General features: G+C 48.6%; 1 protein-coding gene across 1 annotated transcript in view; it reads right to left on the reverse strand.

Annotated features, from left to right (window-relative positions):
• The window catches only part of Ds (dachsous cadherin-related 1), a 347099-nt gene that overhangs the window by 58065 nt on the left and 265203 nt on the right, over nt 1–23831 (reverse strand). Inside the window, exons 2-3 of the mRNA XM_076440156.1 lie at nt 13751–13931; nt 7293–7772 (exon numbers count right to left, since the gene is read on the reverse strand). Coding sequence (XP_076296271.1) covers nt 7293–7772; nt 13751–13931 — 661 coding nt within the window. The remainder of the gene's footprint in view (nt 1–7292; nt 7773–13750; nt 13932–23831) is intronic.

The following is a 23831-nucleotide window of genomic DNA, read 5'->3' on the forward strand; positions in this document are numbered from 1 at the left end:
CAATGCACAAGAAATTTTTCAGTTCATTTATGGTTTGGGTACACGGTGTCATTTTTTAGTAGTGGCACTTCAACATTTTTTTTTTAAACAAACGGTTCGACGGGATGAATTAATATTTTTTGGGGCGAGCATACACTTGTTGAACAGTGCACAAGAAATGTTTCTTTGATCAACGAACGGCTCAAGTAATTTAATTTATGGTTTGTGCACCCAGTGTGCACATATTGAACATACGAGTTTCACTTGGATAACCAATTCGCAACACTTGAGAGAAATCCATCAATCTTCGTAATTTTTTTCAAAACGCGTTGACAGGTTGTTGACACTGAAACTACGTCACGGACGAAGTGTTGAGGCCTCCCACAGCCTCCCACATCGACGCGTCGATTAGTTGCGTCGAATCGCGAGAAAGTACAGGCGAGGTCCGTTCGCGCGTGAATTATTGCAACCACTTGACTACGGGGCTCCGCTCACAGATTTCCACAGTTCGTGAAGCAGCTTGGGACGCGGTTTAATAACTTCGCAGGTGTGGCGGGGCCTCATTGTTCGTGATCCGGCCTTTATACGGTTCTCCTAAGATCCCAGAAAATACGCGGAGAGCCTGGAACTATCGCGTGAAACGCGACCTTTTTTCCCTGGCATCGGACCGAGACCGATCGACCGGTTAAACGCCGTTGCAAAACTCCGAATAGTTTCGATTCCACGCTCTAATTGAAACAAATCCACCGTACAACGTGAACGCCCGTTTATCGAGGCGGTCGCTAACAAGCGGTTCGGCAATCAAAAAAGTTGATAAAATCCTCTGCGTGTATTTCATTACCTCGTAAATAACGTTTTACACTTGTGCTCGCAATCTGCGCACAAGGTGAGTTTCTTTTCGAAAATCATTTTTTCAATGGACGGTATAAAGAGAACAGGTTGATCAATGCGTATAAAAAATTTCCTACATGTAGCTCAATACGTAGACAACAACCCTGAGAAACGATAAATCCATACCTCGAATGGTTCGTTTAAAAAAAATTCCTGAAGTGCGCATCTCACTCATAAGTGGTATGACACACATTAGTGATGCAGAAACTGATAAAAATTTATACAGAGAACGGGTTGTTCGATTTGTATAAAAAAATTCCTATACATAGTTCAATATGTGTACAACAACCCTGAGAAACAATAAATCCATAGGTTGAAAGGTTCGTGAAAAAAAAATTCGGAAAGGGGCCCTATTTTCCAGACACAGCACCTCGTTAGGCTCCACTATTTTAACGAGGATTTCAGTTAATTGAGAGAGCCGGCGACTAAGCATGCTCGCCGTTGACAAGTATATACCCGAAGCTCCCTGACAAGACGAAGGGCTTTCGTTATCTTCCGTTTTGCAGCCGTAGCAACGACGTCCGCGAGACAGAGGGAGAGAGAGAGAAAGAGAACGAGAGAGAGCAGAGAAGTAAGAGACGTGGGGGACACGAAATTCCACGAACGGAATTACGCAAATCAGACTGCGAGCGCTCGTCCTGCCGTGGCAGAGGGACTGCTCGCTATCTTTCCTCGCGGATCTCGCAGCTCGGTTTAGGTAGGCTCTGTCTCTGTTCCCTGGGATGCAAAGACACACCGGACTCCGAAACGAGACGATGCCCGCGCGCGAAATTTGCAAGTCCGGCGAAAGCACGATGCGGCGGGGCCGCATGCTGCTCGAAGGGGGGCCTTGTGGGGCCTGGAGTGGTAGGCATCCTCCGGTGCAAAAAGGAAGAAAACAATCTTACCGAAGAAACAGAAGGAAACGGAGAGAGGAGCGTGCTTCTCGATAGGAGAGAAGTCTACTTCGAAAGTGATATCGTCCCCTCCCCTGTGGCACTTTTGTAGGTCTGGGTCCGTCAACGAGTCCCCCTCAGCGCCCGTTTACGCAAAGATATCGTCGCGGTTTATCGGGGGATATTTTCTTTTGACCCGCCGCGAGATTTCCGACACGGGACTTCCTCGAGAACGAAAGAGAAAGAGAGAGTTTCGAATTTTATCCGCGGTCGTAACGGGCCCCGGGACGTTCCCCGAATAATATCCCCGTGTATCTTTATAGACACTCTCGAACGACGCCACTAATCCTCGATCTTTATATAGTATCGCCGTTAAACCCGTTAAAGACTAACGACGTGTCGGTCGGATAAGATTAGTCCCGGGTTCCCCTCGGTCCTCGAAAACGTTCGGGCCGCATTTCCCGGGGGCTGTCGGCGGTTTTTATTCGGCCTACAAATTATCCAGGAACACGGAATAACGTTAATACACCGGGGACTCTCGGGTTCGCGGGATCCCGATCTCTCTTGCGCGCCCGGAGGAATCGCTATCGTGGTCCGCGTCGACCAATTAGAGACGCTGAAATGGATCGTTAGTAGACACGTCGCTCGTTATCTCGGGAACAGCTCTCTTAAGAGCGAGGAGGTGAAGGAGGAGAAGGAGGAGGAGGAGGAGGATCGAAGGAGTTACCGATACAAGACGAGTCCTCGATATTTGAAGTGCAAGGTTCGCCGAGATGCTGAAGAGAGCCGCCGGAGTCTCGATGCGTCCGAGCGGCACAAAGGGAGCTGAAAACGAGACAAGAGAGCCTGAGTTTCGGCTTCCCTTTTCGACGTGTCCCCGGCGTCCGACGGAGCAACGAAGAGGGAAAGAGGACGTGGCCTGGTGTGTGCTGGGAGCCCTCAAAGCGAGCAAAGCGGTGATATTTAAAGCGTATGCAAAGAGTGCAACTCCGTAGCGGCCAGCAGCCGCCGCCGCCGCCGCCGCCGTGAGAGACAGAGGAAGAACTAGAGGAGGAGGGACAGAGATAGAGAAAGGCAAAAAGTCCTGGACAATGGCGGCTTGCGTTCGGCTGCCCGGAATCCGACTCGCGACGATTTATGCGACCTCGACGACGACGACGACGACGGCCCACCTTCTCTCCTCCACTTCCCTCGTCCTCCAACGTTCGCCTTCCTCGCCTCACTCGCCTTCTTCTTCTTCCTTTCCTCGCCCGTCTTCCTCGCTCCCTCCCTACGCTCTTGTCCCACGAGGTTCAACCCTCTCGTCCCTGCTCGCGGACGACCGCCACTCCAGGCGCATTCTCCGGACAAGAATCCCAGGGTATACCGAAACCTCGAAATCCTCGCGATCGAGCAGCAAGAGGATCTCCGGAGTGGAGAAGCGGATAGCTCGAGGTTGCTGCGGGGTCTTTATGGCGCAGAAACGGCTTGGGATCGTTCGCTGATTTTTCAGAGTGAGGAAAAACTACCCTTCCCAATTTTCCCCTCTCTGTGTTGCATTTCAGATTGGGCTTTTTCGATGGGGCCGAAGGACACCTTGGGACGGGGGCCTTTGGGAAGGCTGGTGCTCGGTCCTTGGACGCTGGTTGTGTTCAGAAACTGCTTAGGATCTTTCGCTGATCAAGGGCGAGAGAAAACTGCCCTTCCCGACTTTCCCCTCCCCGTTTTGCATTCCCGACGGGCCTTGAATGGGGCCGGAGAACACCTCGGTGCGAGGGCCTCGGGAAGGCTGGCAGCAGAGCCCGGGCCCTTGGATAAGATAAGGCGGGTCGTCTTCTAGCCGCGGCCCGGCTCGACTCCGCTCGGGGTATCATAAACTCGGCCGTAAAATGAAGCGCGTTCCTCACTTTGTCGCCAGGGTTTTATGGAAGGTTCGTGCAGTCGTTCGTTCATCCGAGGCGTTCTCCGCGCGGCCGCCTTATTCGGCGAGTTCGTCTACGCTGTTTTTACCCTGGCGCGCGCGAGAGAGAGGGAGGTTGCTGGTTGTTTTTGTTTTGTTTTCTTTCGTGCGACGATCATACGGTCGTATAACGACCAGTCGCGTGTTTTTTCGTGTTTTGCAAACTCGTGGGCCGAGCAAGGGGGTTGAAGAAACGGGGTGTGGGGGGGGGGCAAGGTCCTTCAGCTTTATCGGAACAGGTGCTCGTAAAGCGGCGGTACCGTCTTCCGGCGCTAGTCCTCTCCCCCGGCCATCTGATAACGCGATTCGATGTCCCGGCCAGTATATACGAAACTAATGAAGCCCGAGGTGACGTCGTCGTCGGTCCCGAGCAACGAGTTGTCGGCCAATAATTATGCAAATTGCGCCGCTAGACCGTCAACCCCCTCGCCGAAGAGGAGAGGACGAATCTTCCTCGACGAGGGACCAACGTCCTTCGAGTATATACCCCGGGTATCGGAACCGTTCAGACATCTCGTTCGAACAGGAGAAAGAGAAAGAGAGTGAACGTGTGTATCGGCGCGCGAGTCGCACCTGTGCCTCGACGATCTCTCGGCGCAGTTCGGCGCGGCGGGCTCGTCTGACTTTTTAATCTGATAATCTGATTGGCTGCCGTGTGTCAAATATTGTGGGCCCGAGTGCCAGGCCCCGATCTTCCGTGCGCGAACAGGTTCTCGCGCGGACGCGTGGCTGATTGGGAGCTCCGGACCCGAAATCGCTGGATCGATCGGATCTGTACAGGAAGACGAAACCCGAGATCCCTTGGGACTTTTATTACCGGTGGGGTTGGGAGGTTAGACAATTTTACTAATGATCTAATTGGTGTCGTTCTAGGATTACACATGTCTCAATGGCGATTAGTGTGGGAGAATTTCTTTTAGAGAAACAGCTCGACGTATCTTCTTGAAAATCAGTGATTATTTTGACACATATTTGATCTACGTCTCTGATTTTTTTCAAATTGGTATCTCAAACAGTGCGGAAGATATTCATGAAAACAGCGGAGCCTGTTGGATGGATGACTAGTTTGCTAAGTGGATAGTTTTCGTTCAACTTTCGGAAATTTTTTCGGAGAAACTATTTGACGTATCCTCTTGAAACTCAGTGGTCATTTTGGTACATATTCCAACTATGTCTCTGATTTTCTTCATCTTGATATCTCAAACAGTGCAGAAGATATTCATGAAAACAGCGGAGCATGTCTGTTGCATGAATGGCTAGTTTGCAAAGGAGATGTTTTCCGTTCAACTTTGGGAATTTTTTTTGAAGAAAGTATTCGACGTATCGTTTTGAAACTTGATGGAGTTATTGACGCAAATATGGACCAGGTGTGTGATTTGTTACAGCCCACTGAAGAAGAAACCTGGAAGTATGAAGACGAATGTCAGACCCCGGTTCCAGTGGTGACGAAGAAGGAAGAACAGAGTGTCCTCTGTCCTCTGTTCTTGATCCATCGATCCCAGTGGAGAGACGGAGTGAACGAGAGCAAGTAGGAGGAGAGACGCACGCTCCTCGAAGGAGGAACACGGTCGGGAAGAGGTTCGCGCATTGATATGCAACAGGCCGCATATGCGGGCCATGGCGGTCGAACAATACGACCACCGGTAAGGCACCACCGTGTAAACTATCCACCATTCCCGGGCCTATAACGTACCGAACCGTGCCGGTCGATGCGCCACGAGACACTTTACACGGTGCATCGGGTATATGGCGCGGTGAGCGCAAGTCGTGACGCGCCGTATCTTGCATCGGATGTACCACCAGTGTGGAAACACGGATACGTGCCCTCCCCCGCCCCCGACGATCCCCTCCGAACCCTCAGCGAGTTGGACCGCGACCGCGAACAACCCACCCACCCGTTCGCGACCTTACCCTCCTTACCGGCCTCCCCCCGGACGGTCCACCCGCGTTTCGCTGCTTCTCGAATTCCCTCTCAAAGTCCCGGCCTGATAAATCCTGTCGGACGTTGATTTCGAATAAAAAATATTTTGAGGATGTGTCATTCTCATCTGATCAGAATTAGTCAGGAAATAAATGATTGTCTAGGTAGCTGCTATATCTTGCAATTTTTATTTTGTATTGTAAGACGCAGTCTAGATTAGGGCTGTTACTTTCCTTCGAAGCTTCGATTTCAGGAACTTCGAAGGTGATAAGACTCGAAGTTTCGAAGCTTCGAATTAAAGAAGTCAAAAGAATTAAATATACTGCGAGAATTCTGTCAAATTTTTTATTTATATTTTTATCTGTCAATAAAATCGTAAGTTACAACCTTCATACGATTCGAATGCTTCGAAACTTTGTACAGTTTCCTTCGTTCCTTCGAGTCCTTGAAGAGTCGAAGCTTCGGAAGAGTAACAGTCCTAATACCGATCACTAGACTGTGGAAGTTTAGCAGTTTGCAATTTTTCGAGACGATTTTTAAGAATGGGGAACCAAATAAAATATTATTTTCAGTGGTAACAGCCTATGTACTATCTAAAATAAATTCTGTTGAAGAAGATATTCTGGCAATTTTTGAAAATTTTCAGTTCTACTGATCAGTTTAGGAAGAGCAGTCGTAGGATGTTTCAAGAGTCCGCTCTCGTGGGTTTCGCGAAATGTTCGGAGCGTCCTGTCGAAAACGGATACCGCGTTCCTCGGAGGCATCGCGCACAATAGACTCCCCCGTATGATTTACATGCCGTCGCGTCGGTTCCCCCTTGGACAGAAGAAAGAGGGGTACAGGATGCTCGCGGGTCCCGGAGCCTGCCTCCTCTTATGCGATCGCGCGGAGACCCGTGGGCTTCGACGTACTCGCACGTACACCAACACGTGGGCGTTCGGCTACGAACGTCGCCGCCGCCGTTTTCTCGTGACGCGACTATGCTAACGCGGTAACGCCGCGCGTGGAATACGTTTCCGATGCATTCAACGGCTACCGGATCGACTGGATACTACCTTGCTTTTCGGACGCCAACGATTAATCCTGATACCGGCGGGAAACTCGCGAAACGAAAACCCCCTCCACTCTCACAACTTTGGGAATTTGAGAATAAAAATCTACTCCACGCATCTTTATGAAACTTGCTGATCTTTTTAACACCACTTCGAACTGCATCTCTGATTTTTTTCACGTCGATATCTCGAACGATGCAGAAGATATTAATTAAATCAGCGGAGCATGTCTATTCGACGGCTAGCTCGAAGGGATATTTTTTGTTCAACTTTGGGAATTTTTTTTTGGAAAAACTATTTGATGTATCTTTTTGGAACTTGGTGGAGTTATTGATACAAGTATGGACCAGGTTTATGATTTTTTGTAGCCCGCTGTCTCCAAAATTGTAGCGGATATTCACAGAGCAAGTGAACCTGAATGCCTCTCTGGATGTCTGGCATCGTATAGGCACATTCCCCTTGAAATTTTGGGAATTTTTTTCGAGAAAACAGGACAACGTATTTCAACGAAACTTGCACGTCGTGTCGATGTATATTTCAGCTACGTTAATGATTTTTTAAATTCTTCAGAGACTTTCTGAATGGACTGAGACCCTCCTACCATCAATTACTATATTTATATTTCAGAAACCTACCTGGTGCTGAAGACGTAGCAGCCACATCCTTCACGCCACCCACGATACTGTTCTGAGGGACGTTCTCCTTCACCGTGATAGTGTACCGTGGCTTGTCACAGGTGGCGATCCTGTGTCCAGGTGAAGACACGGTGATCCTCACTTCGGCATCGACGATACTCTTCAATCCAGCTGCATCCGTCGCCGTCACATTCAATTGATGCAACGAAGACCGAGAAAGTAAACCAGGTCTTGCCACTTGCAACTCGCCTGTATTACGATCGATTTGGAAAACTCCGGCTTCGTTGCCATTTGTGATTCGATAGGCAACCTCGCCGGATAGGTCTAGGTCTAGGTCTGTGGCTACTAGCCTCAAAATTGGTCCCTGAACTGGACTGTCGCTTTTCAGGGTGACGTTGTACTTCTGGGGCTCGAACACTGGACGATTGTCGTTCACGTCTGTCACTTGCACTCTCACGATGGCCACCGTGCTCAGTCCTCCTGCAACAGAATTGCCATGGTTAGTATAATTCCTTATTTCCTGAATGGCCATTCACCCCCATTTGATCTTCAAAGTGGTTCAAATAGCAGCCACTTTTAATTGAGTTCATATTCAACCCTCATACGATCTTTAGAAATAGCTGCCATTTTTATTGAGTTCATATTCAACCCTCACACGTTTTTTAGAAATAGTTGCCATTTTTATTCAGTTCATATTCAACCCTCATACGATCTTTAGAAATAGTTGCCATTTTTATTCAGTTCATATTCAACCCTCATACGATCTTTAGAAATAGTTGCCATTTTTATTCAGTTCATATTCAACCCTCATACGATCTTTAAAAATAGCTGCCATTTTTTATTGAATTTATATTCAACCCTCATACGATCTTTAGCAATAGCTGTTGTATTTAATTGAATTTATATTCAACCCCCACACGTTGTTTAGAAGTAGTTGCCATTTTTAATTAATTAGCGGTTGCAGATCCCGGCAAGTTGGGAAACACTGTATCTAGAACTGGTCGCGTTCATCGCGGGACCAGAAGTGCGAACCAGCACGATTATGTTTATTTGATTCGAAATCCTCTTATCGAGCCAAATAATGTCGGGGTATTAGCCGGCGTAAAGAACGAATCTACGGGGACTCTGCGAGCTGGCCGACATAAATCTCCCAGCGGCCCGTACCGTGGCCTTTTTTCGGAGCCAATCAGCCTCCCGCCTCCTTTCTACCTTATTCTCTCTTTTCCCTTCTCTTTCACAGCCCCTCTGGCTCCTCACCTTCGAACATAGTCCGGAATATTCAACCCCCTCAATGTTTCTCCTATCCTCTTCCATTTCCGATCAATGGGAAATCTAGGACTCTCCAAGACTCTATAAAGTCCGAATTTTACAACTTTGATTTCGTCAAACACAAATTCCGAAAATTTTATACAATTTCTAAGACAGCTGAGCCGGCAGTGAAACTGATTTCCCCGAATAATCTACATTAAAAAAATAAACTATAAACGCCACAAACTCTCCGGCCACGAAATTTGTCATCGATATATAACAAACAATCGACACAAGATTTATCGGCGGACAAACAAGACCAAAAACCGCTCCGCGAAAAAATCGTCGGAGTGATAATTCGCTCTCGGGTAGTGCGGTGATATAGTGTCTGCCGGAAAGTAATAACGTTCTGGCCGATCGTTCCCCGTAAATCATGTTATTCGTCCGTTCGGCCTAATCGCGCGTCGGATCCGCTTGCTTTCGTCGAATCTGTTCTCCGGAACCAGGATTAATTAATCGACAGAGCGAACTTGCCGATAACTCGCGTCTGCGCCGAGCGATTTGACTCCTGGGTTCGTGAACGCGCTCTCTCGCCGCCGCCGCTGATTTAGGCGAACCCCTGGCGCAAGTGTTAATATTAAAGACAGTATGTAAAACGGGTAATCCGATGTTTAAACGGTTTACACCCGTAACTCATAGTAATATATGGACTCGGCCGGCGCGGAGCTCGGAGCGCGGCGAGATTTATAGGTACGAGTGTCATTGGAGTCATGCGTCAAGGGCCGGCGGCCTCTCTTTTCCCCGTGGAACCTTCACCATGGTCCATTCCCTTCCTTCCTTCCTTCCTTCCTTCCTCCACTCTTCACCAGGGGGGAGAAAAATCGAGAAACAGAATACCGAGATGCCGAACTTCTCCGTACGACGCCGAATTCCCCGCCACGAGAAATGCACCCCTAATTTCTCTATCGAACGACTACCTTCCTCCTCGCGTTCCTCTTCAATCTCTTCCCTCTTCTGTTCTCTCGTCCGTGTTGCTCGCTCTCTCTCTCTCTCTCTCTCTCTCTCTCTCTCTCTCTCTCTCTCTCGACATTCCTCGCGCATCTGGTCCCTGAGGATCGATCAAATTAACGATCGAATAAAATCAAACCGAGTGTGCACGTTGAGTCGGCGGATAGCGGAGCCGTGTCCACCTCGACGGACACCGTTTCCTGGACAATAGGTCAACGACACCGTAACGCTCCCAGGCCAACCCTTTTAATTTCACGCCAAGAAGATCGCAACGAGGAGTCCTTTTCGAGGGGGTTCCACCGAAGGATCCAGGGCCGCCGGAAGATTTATAAGGACGCCGGTGGCCAGGGGTGCTCAGTCGGTGGTGCACCGTCCTGCTATGCAATCGCCAAATCCCCGAACCTATTATCCGATTCTTTCTGTGTTTCAAATTCGGTTGATCTTTCCACTGTTAACCTTTAGTTACTCGCAATTTCCTGTCGAAATAATTTATAACTGAAATGTTGATTTATTCAGTAAAAAGATTAGAAGAATTTAAAAGTACTGTTATTCAGGAAGGAAATAAATTTCCATTTAATATATTCGGGTCCTACAAGACCCTATGCGAGCAATTTTGCAGAAGTCGAGATGCGAGCAACTGAAGGTTAAAATGGAAATAAATGGTGAACAATGGAAATTTTCTAGGTCCGAGGAAACGTGAAATTTTCGAGAAGATAAATGAACATCTGCACTAAATGAGCGTCTCGCACACGCTGTCGCTCACGGACGTAACAGCATACGATCAGCGCGAGCGTCGGTGTCATCTAGTCGACCGGAATAATACGTCTCCGCAGCGTGTTATCTAACATTCATTCCGGGACCGATCTCTACCCGATAAACCCACGTCTTTTCAAATCTTCCTTGTCCGTTCTTCTCACTCTTCCTCTGTGCGTCTCCCTCTATCGCTTTGCCCCTCTCTTTCGGGAGGTTACTCGAGCACGCGTAGACACGCGATGCCGGGAAAAAAGTGAGGAGAAAATAAAAGAACGACGACGAGGACGCCGGGGACAATGATCGTCGGTGGGAGTTAAGCTCGTAAGATTTATGACGCCGGTGTCAATAAAGTCAGCGGTGTCGTACCGCGGGCCCTCAAGAAGTTGCTGCAACAAGGGCCGCGCCTTTCTTTGCATTTCTGTACGTTGATCGTAGGACGTGCATCAAGATGCGCGCGAGAATCGTTTCGCATGTGCGCCACGTAATGCGCAATTTCCAGAAGAGATGAGATAACATCGATCCCCGGGTCCTCTTCGCCGTTCCGTCAAGATCCACGGCGACAGCCGTAACCGAAATCTCGAGATTTTATCCGTCCTCGTCGTCGTATTGTTAAGCGGAGGAGAACAAGCCTCGTCACGAACGGTCGTCCCGGGCCCTTTAAACGCAACCAGGAACCCTCCGGTGAGAACGCGGAGTCGCTCCGGAAACCGGAGGATCGATGAGCAGATCGATCCGAGATCATCGGCGACAATGAGCAACTTTATGCCCTTTCTTCCTTCATTTTATTCGTAGAAGATACCTGTTCGCGATGAAAATCAAGCTTCAAGACAGTCTACAGAGAGGGAGCAATAAAACCACGCCCCTCAAGCCATTCTACATGGACAGAGTAGCAAAACCACGCCCTTTAAGGCACTTTGCAACAAGGAAGTAGCGAAACCACGCCCTTTAAGGCACTTTGCAACAAGGAAGTAGCGAAACCACGCCCTTTAAGGCACTTTGCAACAAGGAAGTAGCGAAACCACGCCCTTTAAGGCATTTTGCAAAGACTGAATATCGAATCCACGCCCCTTAAGGCACTATATAGGGACGGATTATCGAAGCTACGCCCCTCGGAGCAACTCGGAGAGAAACAGTATCGAAACTGCACCCTTCTCCGCGCCTTGCAGATAAATAGTAACGAAACCACGCCCCTCGAGGCACTTTACAAAGTATTAGCAGCTAGACCACGCCCTGTGAGACATGTTATCGAGAAATAACACCGAAGCCACGCCCTCCAAAGCACTTTACCGAGATAAAGCAACAAAACCACACCCTCCAAAGTATCTTACAAACGCAGTCACAGAAAAGACGACGTTAATACGTCGAGCAAGACAGTTTAGAGCGGAAGAGCAACAAAACCACACCCTCCACGAATGAGTTGGGCCTGGCAACGGAAAGGGTGGGGACATACAGGCGATTCGCACGAGCGAACGCGTCGAGTCGGTACAGCTCTCCTCGCGGAGGACGAAACGCCGAGGCCATTTCTCATTTTCGCTGCTAGAAGCCGCAACGCCTAGGCGGGGAACGCGTTCGACGATAAGCATCTGCCGGGAAGAGCAACTATAGTCGAAACGCGCCGCTCTATCGCCCTAATGGTGTCGGATAACGGCAGACCCGAGCCGATAATTATTACCTACGAGAGCGGGCCCCGGCTTTTGAATCGAGATCCGTGGATCTGCGAACAGACGCTAGACGATGCGAGATCGGCCGCCGATAGAGCTTCTGCGTTCTGGACCACGAACCACTGTTTCGACATTGTGCTACATTCTGTTTGCAAAACAGCGAACAATGGAGCCGCCAATCACTCTCCGAGCTCGTTTAATTCAAGCTCGGGAGCTCTTGTCACAGGTGCCTTTGATTCTAGACAGCAAGGGGATGTATCGGGGATGTATCTAATTAACCCCTATGTAGTCAACCAAAATGTACAGATTATTTAAAACCTTCCATTATCTTTCTATTATAGAGGGTGTCTCAGCTGAAGGAGGCCACCTAAATGTCTCCTTCATTTTTAATGGCACAAAAAAGATATTTATGGCATAATTTAAATGGTATCGAAGGAGGAATATCATAGAAGAACAATTCTTTTTGTCCGGTTATTTTTTCATAGTTTTTTCAAGGTCATCGTTATTCTTTATCGGTAAAACTTTTCTTTTTATTCCATGGTCGTGGTCGGAGCCCCTAGTAAGATTCTGAATTGATATATTAGCGAGTAAATAATGGACATTCAGAGAGAAATTTTCGTACTGTGTATTTCTTAGAGGAACATTAACAAATTGTTGAAAGAAATCCAGTAAATGGGTACCCGGTTGACTACACAAGGGTTAAAGCTAATTACCCGAGGTAGCACCTAGGTTTTTCCGAGGAGCAAGGTACGATAGCAGGTTAGCTACCTGTTAGAGGATATCCAGCGTCAACCTCCAGATCAATGGACCTCAGTCATTGTCCTTTCTCGCGTAAGGGCAGCGTGGACGGAGCCAGTTGAAAATGGGCACACACCGTGCACCGGCGACATAAATCATACACCCCATTACAGAGCTACTAGATCTTGCCACGGCGATAGCTAGTGTCTTCCTTCGTTCCACCAACCGCTCTCGCTGGCTAACGCTCTTTTTCTTCCTGGTGGCACGTTTCCACCGTGTGTCGCCACGCCATTGCCTGCCTGCCTGTTGCTCTCCTCTTGCTCTTCTGCTTCTGCCTTTAGCTGTTGCTTCTTCGTTCTCGTTTCCCGCGCGCGTCTCTCACCTCCCTCTCTCTCTCTCTCTCTCTCTTTCTCTTTCTCGTACATTCTTTTTCTCTCTCCTCACAGCACTCGGCAAGAGATAAGACCGAGGAAAAGCATTGTTCGCGCGGCCGCTACTTTACGGGCTCCTATTTTGGTCACGGAAGATTCGTTACGGTACGCCGACGCTAATCGATCGACGTATCGAGCGAAAGTTTACGAGATAGCTAAACCTCTATCGGCTCTAACTCTCCGTTGATCCCGCGAAACCGCTGCCTCGAATAATTAACCCTTCCTCCGCCGTGCGATTCTCGTTTTACGAGACGATTGAAACATTTACAGTTTTATTTTACCTTTAATTCACGATACAGTGGAACACCTCGATTATCCGAACGGGTCACCGGACCACACGTGGCACCGTGACATTTTCCTGATTGAAACGAACCCAAACACGATGCAATTCGGATCAAACATACTCGTTTAATCCACGATAAAGCGGAACCTCGATTATCCGAACCGATCGTCAAGCTTCCATTAAATGCTTCGCAACGCAAGTTCGGACGGTCGTAGCTCGATGAACTTTGACTGAGTGACGCGCAAGACTATACAGAATTGATCCGTGAAGTCTAAATGCTTTTGCCACGACTTTGCGACGCGTTGTAAATTGTTTAAAAAGTTGGAAATGACTCACCTCTGTCAGTAGCGATGACGGGCACCTCCAGATAAGGTGCGGTCTCCCTGTCGAGCGGCGTTATCACGCATATATCCCCGGTATCACTGCGCACCATGAGCTGCTCGGTCTCGACTCTGCCACCGGCCAGCGTGTAATTCACCATGGCGTTCACGCCGCAATCGGGGTCGGTCGCCTGTACCTGAAACAGCGGAGATTCGTCGAAATTAATCGGTCGTCGTTATGTAATTGCAGGGTGTCGCGGCGAGTTGTATAAACAGGAAGGCAAAGCGGACTGGAGGGTATCGATTAACAACGGAGGATCCTTGCGTCTCGTGAAGGGGCTGGCCGAACAGAAAGAAAGAGAGAGAGAGAGGGACAAGAAGAGAGTGCGCGAGGCGGCCGTCGTTCTAGGGGTACCGATTTGTTTAATTTTCGTTCGCGGAGTCCTGAAATGGGATACCGCGTTCCCCTGGCCCATTCGTAATAGCGGACCCGCCGGTGACTAATTCCCGTGTGGCCCGCTTTTGGCTCCACCTCCCCGAAACTCGGTGGATAAGGCGACGTTATAACGACGAGCGTGGGGGCGGTGATGGACGCCTTCGTGCTCCCAGCGCTTCTTATTTATGCGACCGTGCTGCACCTCCGATGGATTACAAACTCGCATGAAACTCCGCAATAATTTTCCTCTTTATCAAACTACCAGCACGGGTATACCAGTAATTTCATTTTAGCACTTGATTCTGGAGAATTTCCTGGATAGAAGGATATTCGCGCATCGCTTTGGACTAACGGCTACCTGTATACCAATTTTCAGCTTTCTATGTCTTCTGTGTTCCATAATTTATGGTACAAATTGGATCAGGTAGATTCTGTGCTTGGAAATAAGACGAAAAAACCAAGTGTAAAGAGTGAGACAATGTCAGGGCTTGAAGAATACACTGAATTCAATGAAAGGTAAATTGATTATTTTATCACTCTGTGTGAAATTGTGCGTCTTCTCAGTTTTCGAACGTTGGATATAGAAAATGTCGACAGACCACGGACCGAGGACAGCGATTGGCGAGCGAGTACGAGGACGAACTGTTTAATCCAACTGTAATCCAGCCCATTTTTGGTTCTAATCGAACACTCTGCGTTTAATGTATTCTTCAACGCGGTTTTTCGATCGAAAGAAATGTTTAATGTTCAGGTTAAAACAGCTCGGACTGCAAAGGATTATGCCAATTGAGTGCGAAGCATGCAAAATTCCCGAGCATGCAAGAAAACCAGCAACGAGAAATTCGAAAGAAGTGGCGAAAATTGTGAGGACGTGCGAACGGCTCGGGTAAGTATAGGCATTAGCAGGATTTTAGCATAGTTTCCGGCGGATTGATCGCGATTCCCGAGCGAAAACGATCCGAAGACCGGAGATGGGAGGTACCGGAGCGCTCCGGTTGCGGCAGGTTCACGAGAGCTGTATTAAATCGCGAGCAGTTTTACCTGTTATTCCGCTGCTCGGCGAATGTATACCACGCGAACCATTGTTCCGCTGGTTTTGTTGCGCGCCGACCTTGCGGAGAATATCGATTTCAATCGGGGTGTATACGGAATACAATCCGCCGTGGGTTTCCATCGAAAAGGCCGAGAGAGCATACTGTGCGCACACTCTCCCTCTCCCCCTCTCTCTTCTTCTCTTTCTCTGGCTGGTTCTCTGAATACCGGCGTACTCGAACCGAATACCTTGCGCCCTTCGCGTACTGCCGAGTTCTCGTCGTTTCAAAAACGTTCGAGCACAAAGGCGCCTCGATAAACGGGAACGGATTCTATCGAATTTCTAATGAGCCAGCCCCCCTCTCGATTTACACCGGTATAAATTCACCTAACCGCCTCGTGCACCATTCTTTCCTACACAACACCATACTCTAACTAATTCCAACACAATAGACTCGGTCACGAAATGGATCCAACGACTTTCCACTTTATTTCAGATTTTATATGTCGTGTAACCACATTTTGGAGGAAATGAACGACGCAGGGTGAAAGTGGAGGCTTGAAGCTTTAAAACGAGCCCAGAAGCATCACCGTACGATATTTTTTTACAATTTTATAATAATTAAAGTATCCACACTTTATTCAGCCACGAAATGCATCCAAAGACTTTCCACTTTATTTCCGATTTTATATGTCGTGTAACCACATTTTGGAGGAAATGAACGACGCAGGGTGAAAGTGGAGGCTTGAAGCTTTAAAACGAGCCCAGAAGCATCACCTTACGATAATTTTTGACAATTTTATAATAATTAAAATATCCACACTTTATTCAGCCACGAAATCGATGACGCAGATTTGACTACGCCCACTCTCACGCTGGCCGGCCAGGTGGGGGTAGCCGATTTTACGTCATCGACTATATCATCATTATCATCGACAACATCGTGCTAAATCATTCACTCAAGTGTTAAGAGAAAATTGACAGTGTGCTTTAAACCCAGAGGCTCCGAGCTTCAGAATGAGTCTGGATGTATCACGACCATTGTTTACAAAATCACATCAATTTGAACGTCCAATGGAGTGCCCCATTTTCAGAACACTGTCGCCAATTTCTGCGGTCGCCGAGATAAAAAGCAGGCAGGCGAACAGAGGAGCGAATCCGCGGGGATTATCTGATAACCGGGGCCGGTGGATAGGAGGCGCGAGAATGCAATTTAGAAATGCAAATCTAAATTGGAAAATTATGCAGATGCGACCGAGTCCCTGGACACGGGACGACGGGGGGTGACGCGGGGGGCCGCGAGGAGGGGTTCCCGCAACGCCGCGGCATAAAGTCGAACGAATAAGAATTAATCTGTCGATAGAAAGTGAAACTATCGTCGCGGCCGATCATGAGTTATTGGATTAGCCGGGAAAATTGTGGACAGCGTGTTTGTAACGAGATACCTGCCCACGTTTGAACCGTATCACGCGTCGGGCTTAATAATTCAACGAAGCTGAAAGGCCCGGCGATACCATCGTCCGCGAATCGTAAACTGGTTGTCTTTGCAATAGGCCAAGAGGAGATTAAGCGACGAGAGGATTGAAATAACGAGGACGCGAAACACCTGTGAACGGAGTCTTTCAGAATCTTTCAGAGAATTCAGGGGAAACAGTTGCCCCCTCTCTACCGGGGCTAGTCACGTGACCGGGCGGTAGAGTGGGGGGACGAGTCTTAATCTGGCGACATTAGAGGACTGCGGATTTTTGTGGGAAAACGTTCGTTTACTTGATTTTCTTTTGGTTCGGAGGATATTTTCATGCTTGCTAAGGCTTCGCCAGGTTGCAGCGCTACGAGCCAACAGCCCGGCAAGCAGCGAGCAATGCCTCTTCAAGGTGGCAACAGTGTTGGCGGGAAAGTTATTCGACCGGCCGCCAGTAAATCATTCTTCGCGGACTCCTGCTTTATTATCTGCTGTCTCTCTCGGTTCGGCCGTAGCCTCCGTTCCTTCGTTTTTGTCTTTCCTCGCCTTTCTCGATAGCAGTTTGTCTCGCTCCCACTCCGTTCCTCTCTCCTCGTCGCCGGTGCTCGCTTCTGCAGCACAGAAACTGCAGCCTGTTGTGTTGTTTTGAACTTTCAAGCGGTGATCCTCTTTTCGAATTATTTCCTCCAAATTTTTGATTCATTTTAATATCATAGCTATCATCAGTAGAACACAATGATGTTGTATGCATACTGGCACGGAAAGATATTTTTCGAGTAAGTACATTGAGCAACTTCATCACGAAGTTGGATCGTTACAGCGTTTTGCCTTAATCGCGATAATGTTTCAGAAAATTTTAGGCGGGATTGGTAGCGGCACGGTCGGACCATGTAGCCGAGTAATTGATCATCGATCGCAATCGGATCCAGCGCGATTCCCAGTTCCCGTGGAACGAGCCGGCACCATTTCTCTACGGCGGCGCGGCGTCGGCGCTCGGATCACGGATAGATGGCCGACTGCGATACCTCGAACGCGAGAGGAAACTTTAAACTGTCATTAAGCCGGCCCTGGCTGGGTTAAAGGGTTCATTACCGCCCCGGACTCGCGTCTCGATTTCGCTTGCGAAGTACCACTACCATCTTGCTGACTCCGAGCTGATGAACTCGCTTATGTCTCTTTTTAACTCGCCGAGACCGCTGAATCAAAGCTGTGATATATTACACGCGGGGAGAGTGAAAGAAAAATTTTTCCTCGTATAGAATTCCCCGAGTGGGCGTGGCTTTATTGCTCCTGATGTCAATAAGGTGAAGAAACTACTTCAAGTCTAAACTAGGCAAGCTCTAGATCAAATCGAAGCCATGAAAAACAATGAAAGATCTCAAAACCATAAAGCTCTTTTGAATCCAGTTCTCTCAATTTTCGAAGATAGTCTAAGCACCGCGTGGGCGGCGCCTAAGCGGAAGCCCCGCCCACCGCAACTCCCCGCGGATAGAGCAATCGAGTGTTCAATTTCCGAAGACGGTTTCGCTGGTCTCTTTGGGGGAGAGGATACGCGAAAAAACGCGCGGAGAGGTCGCACGAGATGGAACGCGGCTCGCAATTACAGCCGCGCGTGTTCGAGCGCGTCCCATCGGAAAGAATGGTCAATCGCGGGCCCATCTATTGCTTAGACTGCCGGCGAGGAGCGAAGCGGAGTGAAGCGGAGTGAAGCGGAGCCGAGCGAACCGGCGCGGCGCGGCGCGGCGTCGAGAGTCTGTATCGTCATCGGCCGCTGGCCAGCCAGCCACATATAAAACTCGACATACCAGATGCGGTTCGCCGAGTCATCCGCGATTTACGGCGATAACTTTAGCAGCCGGACAATTTGTACCTGTAACGGGCGAGTAGTTGGCTCTCGGCTTTGATCGCGACGCGACAGCACGCCGCTGTCGCGCGACTGACCGCGCGAAATCGGCAGCGCCGGTTGTCCGGCTTTCTAGACACCTGAAAGCACCCGAGACTACCTGGTGCACCTGACTCCACCTTCCGACACCTTTCCACAAAATTCTACAGGTTATTTTATTCAAGACATTTTCGATTGAATGATGATTTTGATGGCTGGTCTTGTGAACAAATTTTTATTTGGTCCGAGTACCTTTTTATTCAACAATGAAATTGTTATTTGGTTCCAGTACCTTTTTATTCATCAATGAAATTGTTATTTGGTTCCAGTACCTTTTTATTCATGAATGAAATTGTTATTTGGTACCTGTACCTTTTTATTCATAAATGAAATTGTTATTTGGTACCAGTACCTTTTTATTCATGAATAAAATTGTTATTTGATTCCAGTACCTTTTTGTTGATGAAGAAAATTTTTATTTGGTTCCAGTACCATTTTATTCATGAATAAAATCATTATTCGGTTCCAGTACCTTTTTATTCATGAATGAAATCATTATTTGGTTCCAGTACCTTTTTATTCAACAATGAAATTGTTATTTGGTACCTGTACCTTTTTATTCATGAATGAAATTGTTATTTGGTTCCAGTACCTTTTTATTCAACAATGAAATTGTTATTTGGTACCTGTACCGTTTTATTCATGAATAAAATTATTAATTTGCGGAAAAATTCTGCTTCTACCGTAAAATGATAACCGATCAGCGCAAATACTGTAGTCGCCGTTTGCTCCCGAGAACGTCAGAAAAATCTGGAAGCCGAATGGCATCGTAATTTAGCGAACAAAAGGGCACCGAGCTCCGCAGCCGGTATAATTAGTTTAAAAGCTTCCCCGGGATCTGCGATGCTCCGCGGAGGGAATTAAAGGGCGAAGGAAAGAAAGGGAAAGAAAACGGGGGGAAAAAAAGAAGGAGAGAGACCAGGGAGAGACGTTGGTTCCGCGGAAACGTTGGGAGTAACGCCGGTAGAGGAGAGCTCGCGTGTACGATGCAATTATTTCCGAGAGATATGAAGTTCCGTTCGTATAGATACATAGCTGTTCAACGCTTAAGAAGGGCCCATTACGAGGCTATAATCGATCTCGCGCGTAATTGCTAGACCGGTTTGCCAGCCGTTCCGGATCGTGTGCCACACAGTTCGAGACGTTGTACGACGCGTATCAAATTTTCCCCGTGTTCCTGTCTAATAACGTTCCCGTTTCCACGCGCGGGGCGCTTTTACAGTTTAATCGAACCGGCGTCGATCGACAGTTGTTTCATCGATCCACCGGTATCGCGAGGGGGAGGGTGGGTCGATTGCACAAAGTCGTACGAGCTTGATTAATACGAGCGATTCCGACGAGTTAATGGCCCCGCCTTTCAGTATTTCCTCCCGCCGGGGAAAAATCTTCGTTAATATTGTATGAAATTCCCGCGCATTAAGCTCACCGAAAGGCATTCCCTCGCATTCCCCGGGGTCAACGATGCCGCGCGCAACAGGCATTCGCCTAAGTGTACGAGCCGCGCCGACGATGCAACGATATTTCATACGATTATCCCAAGCATCGTCGGGTTACTAAATCATCACCCCAAGGCGGCACTGTCTTCCTTCCACCGGCGGTCGCGTAATCCATAAAACTGGGCCATCGCTAACCACTTCGGCCACGAACAAAAATTCAGCTGATCGTTAGAGACGGAAATTCCGTTCGCTTAACAGTTACGGCCAAGAAGAAATGGAGAATCACCTCGAGGATGTTCTTCGGCAATTATTTCCGAGACCCAAAAATTTTGTTCGAATATTGTCTATGGTAGGTTTGAATGTGTGTACATTAGACTATGTTCACGAATTTTCTCATGAAAAAATATTCACGTATAACGAAGTTATAGAAATTGTTTCAGCTCTGGCAACCACGATCCAGGATGAGGGCTAGACTCGCACGGGAAATGCTCGGACCGTGATACTGGGATTTCGTTCGGGCCTCCCTCGATCATGGCAGTCGGTCCATGGTGCCGCCACCCTTCCGGACACGGGAGAGTCGGTATCCGAGGGTTTTTCTCTCCATAGCCCGGCTCCTAACCCCCCGTCGTCCATCGTCCCGATGGTTTCCGTTGGTCGTGCGTGCGACCACGCGAGCCGCCGGTTTTTGCTCGCTCGAGCTCGACAGATAGAGCTGTTCGTCGAGTAAGCTGGGAAGCCATCCTCGGTATTCCCGGCTCGCCGACTCTCTGATGGACTGACAGTCGTCCTCCGCCGGTGCCACGAGTATTCCTCGCGATCCTTTCACTCTTCCTTCCTATCCAAGCGCGTTCTTCACGGTCCCGAGCCGGCACCGAGCCGTTTCCCGTCCAGTTTCAACGGTCTAAATCAGCCCCGGACACTGGGTGCACCGTGGGGCATAGTGGAGGCTCGCTTCGAGCCCGGAGCTATCGAATTATTGGCTGAATTCATGAAATTATGCGGTGAATCCTCATGGGAGGCTAGGTTTTGACAAATTCTTCAGAATTATGCTGAAATCTCCTCCTTTTGGGGAGGAGCTAGGTTGTGGGATGGGCCAGGGGCGTGACCAAACTCCAGACCTACCGAATTGTTAGCTTGATTCATCAGGGGGTACTCAATGAATCTCTATTGACGATTAGAATGGGATCATTCCTCTTTTTGTGAGAAGAGCATAGGGTGCACGTAGGAGTGGCTAAATCTAGACTAGGAGTGGTTAAATCTATTCCGGGCGTGGTTAAACTAGATTGGGCGTGGCTAAATCTAGTCTGGACGTTGCTAAATCTAGAATAGGAGTGGCTAAATTTATTCTGGGCGTGGCTAAACAATTTTTCACGCCACCCACTCTGCAGCCTAGCTCTTGGGGGCTTCTCCTAATGACCAACTGACCCTCGCAACTCGCTCCGATCCGCAACAGTACGTCAATCTAGCGGAGCGGTGATCGAAGAGCAAAGACGGCGCAGAACTGTGCATAAGAACGAATTCCAGGAAACACTCGGTCGCTCGTTACGCACGTACCACGGGGGTTTTATCTGGTGTGCAGCCGCGTTTAAAATTCTTGTCATTTGCACATAAGAGCGCCTAATTGCGCGACCATGCAACGCGAGGTCCGCGCGCACGCGAGCTTGTGCTCTCCCCGGCTATCTAAGAAAGGGAAAGCATGCACAGAAACCCGTGGACACTCGGAGAGCAAAGAGGAACAGAAGAAAGGGAAAGAGAGAAGAGGAACCGGGCGACGAACCGGAAGTTTCGTGGGTGGACGCCGCGGCCACGACCCTTTGTCACGCGAATTGACATGCAGGAACGATGCGCGGGTAGCCGTCACGTGAGTCACCGCGGGTGTGCGACCGCACAATTAGCTGGATGCGTATTCCGTTTGCATAAATAAATATGCGCGTGTTTGCCGCCTCGCCCCTCCTCCCCATCCTCGACTCTTTCACCGGCGTCCTTGTCTCTCTCCCTCGCTCTTTCGCAGCGTTCTTCTCGCTTCGCGTCGTACGCTCCCTCGTGCCGTTTAGAAATAAATTATGTGGCGCGAGAGATCGATGAAATTGCATTTCGTCGATGGACTCTGGACGTTTTTCCAGTGAACTGTTTATATCTTGTTAAAGTAACTTTTTGTCACGACCGAAAGATTATTCCTCGCGGTAAGAAAATTTCGATTCTGCGCGAAGAGCAGCAACACAGCCATTACAGCGGCTGAAGCCCGTAGCAAGTCCTCGGCAAGTCCTTAGCCAGTCCGTTTTCCGAAAGAGGAGTCCCCAGACGCATCTGTAGTCCCAACAGCATGCTCAGTCCACATGTTCCCAGTCGATCGAGAATGGATCTGGACATCTGTACCTCGAGAGTACACTGATCTCTCGCAAAACAGGCCACGGGTTGCACACGGGACACTAAGCGCTTTATTATCTCCGGAGGTGCACACTGTTCTCTCGGTTATGGTGGGACTGCGAACACGTAAAACCGTGGAATCCGACGCGGTATTCACGCAACCCGCGGGAACGGTGATTGTGCTCGTGGAAAAAAGAATTCCGACTTCAATTAGCCCGCGGACCGTGAGCCTCTATTTAGAGATACGGAACGAAGTTTACCGCATCGCTTACTCCTCTTCTTCTTCTTCTTCTTCTTCTTCTTCTACTTTCCATCTTTGCTGGTCGTGTTCACTTGATCTTTTTTCTTCGCTCTCGCCGTTCACGGATTTTTCACCGTCTACTTGCTCTGCCTACGTGCACGCGCACGCGAGCGGAATTCACGGAAAAAATATCTCGAATATTATTTAAGACTTGCGCATTGGTTTTATACTTCGCGATCGACGAGGAGAGAGCGCGTCTTTCAGGAATCTTTTTTTCTCGGATTCAGGAATTTTTCAGAATTCTTTCCGACGCAGGGTTTGAACGCTCGTATATTGGAGAATGGTCACGAATTTTTTCATTGGGAAATATGCATGTGCAACGAAGATGCGGGAGGTTTCAGAATTTCAAAAAATTTGAGTTTATGCATTAATTAAGCTCTCTATTGCCAAATAAAATCGAATTTCTTTATTCAAACAATGAACTTTAATCAATAAAATATTTTCTTATTTATTCTTCTTGGGAAAATATCTTGCTCATCAAAGTTCATTGCTTGATTAAAAAAATTGGGCTCTATTTCACCTCGAAATACCGAAATAACTTTCTCGCCAGCCAAAACATTTGCGTGTTTACCAGAAAGAAAGTTGCGAAAGCAGTTCGAAAGGCTCAACAAAATATTGAGTTGGTGGTCGAAACTTAAAACGGCAATATCTCGAAAGTGAAAGTACTGCTTTGTGTCCGAGAAAAATGTGGAGTTTCGATGGGAAAATGGTAATTCGCGGGGCCCGTGTGGGCCCCGAGAGGGGACGGGGCGAGTCTGCTTGTAAATTGAGTGGCAAGTGGGCGCCGTGGGCACCGGAATCGGTCTAAAACGTCCGCGACAAGAAGATAATCGAGCTCGGTGTCCGAGGTGTACCGGAGCTCGTCTCTCGGCTCGGTTACAGCCGATATACACGACGTACGGTACTAAATGTCGTGAGCGGTACCGAGGCCGATACGACGCTTTACATACGAGCTCGCGAGAGAGTACCGCGGCAAAAGTGACCGCTAAGAGATGCCCGAGGAGAAGGGAAATCCGCACAATGCTACCAACCCGACGAACTCTATAGAGCTGTCACTCACTGTTCCCTGAAGAGTCGGTTGCCGGACGACGACTCCGTCCTCTCTCTCTCTCTCCATTCC

Source organism: Lasioglossum baleicum, chromosome 16 (genome assembly GCF_051020765.1).
Source record: "Lasioglossum baleicum chromosome 16, iyLasBale1, whole genome shotgun sequence".
NCBI lineage: Eukaryota > Metazoa > Arthropoda > Insecta > Hymenoptera > Halictidae > Lasioglossum > Lasioglossum baleicum.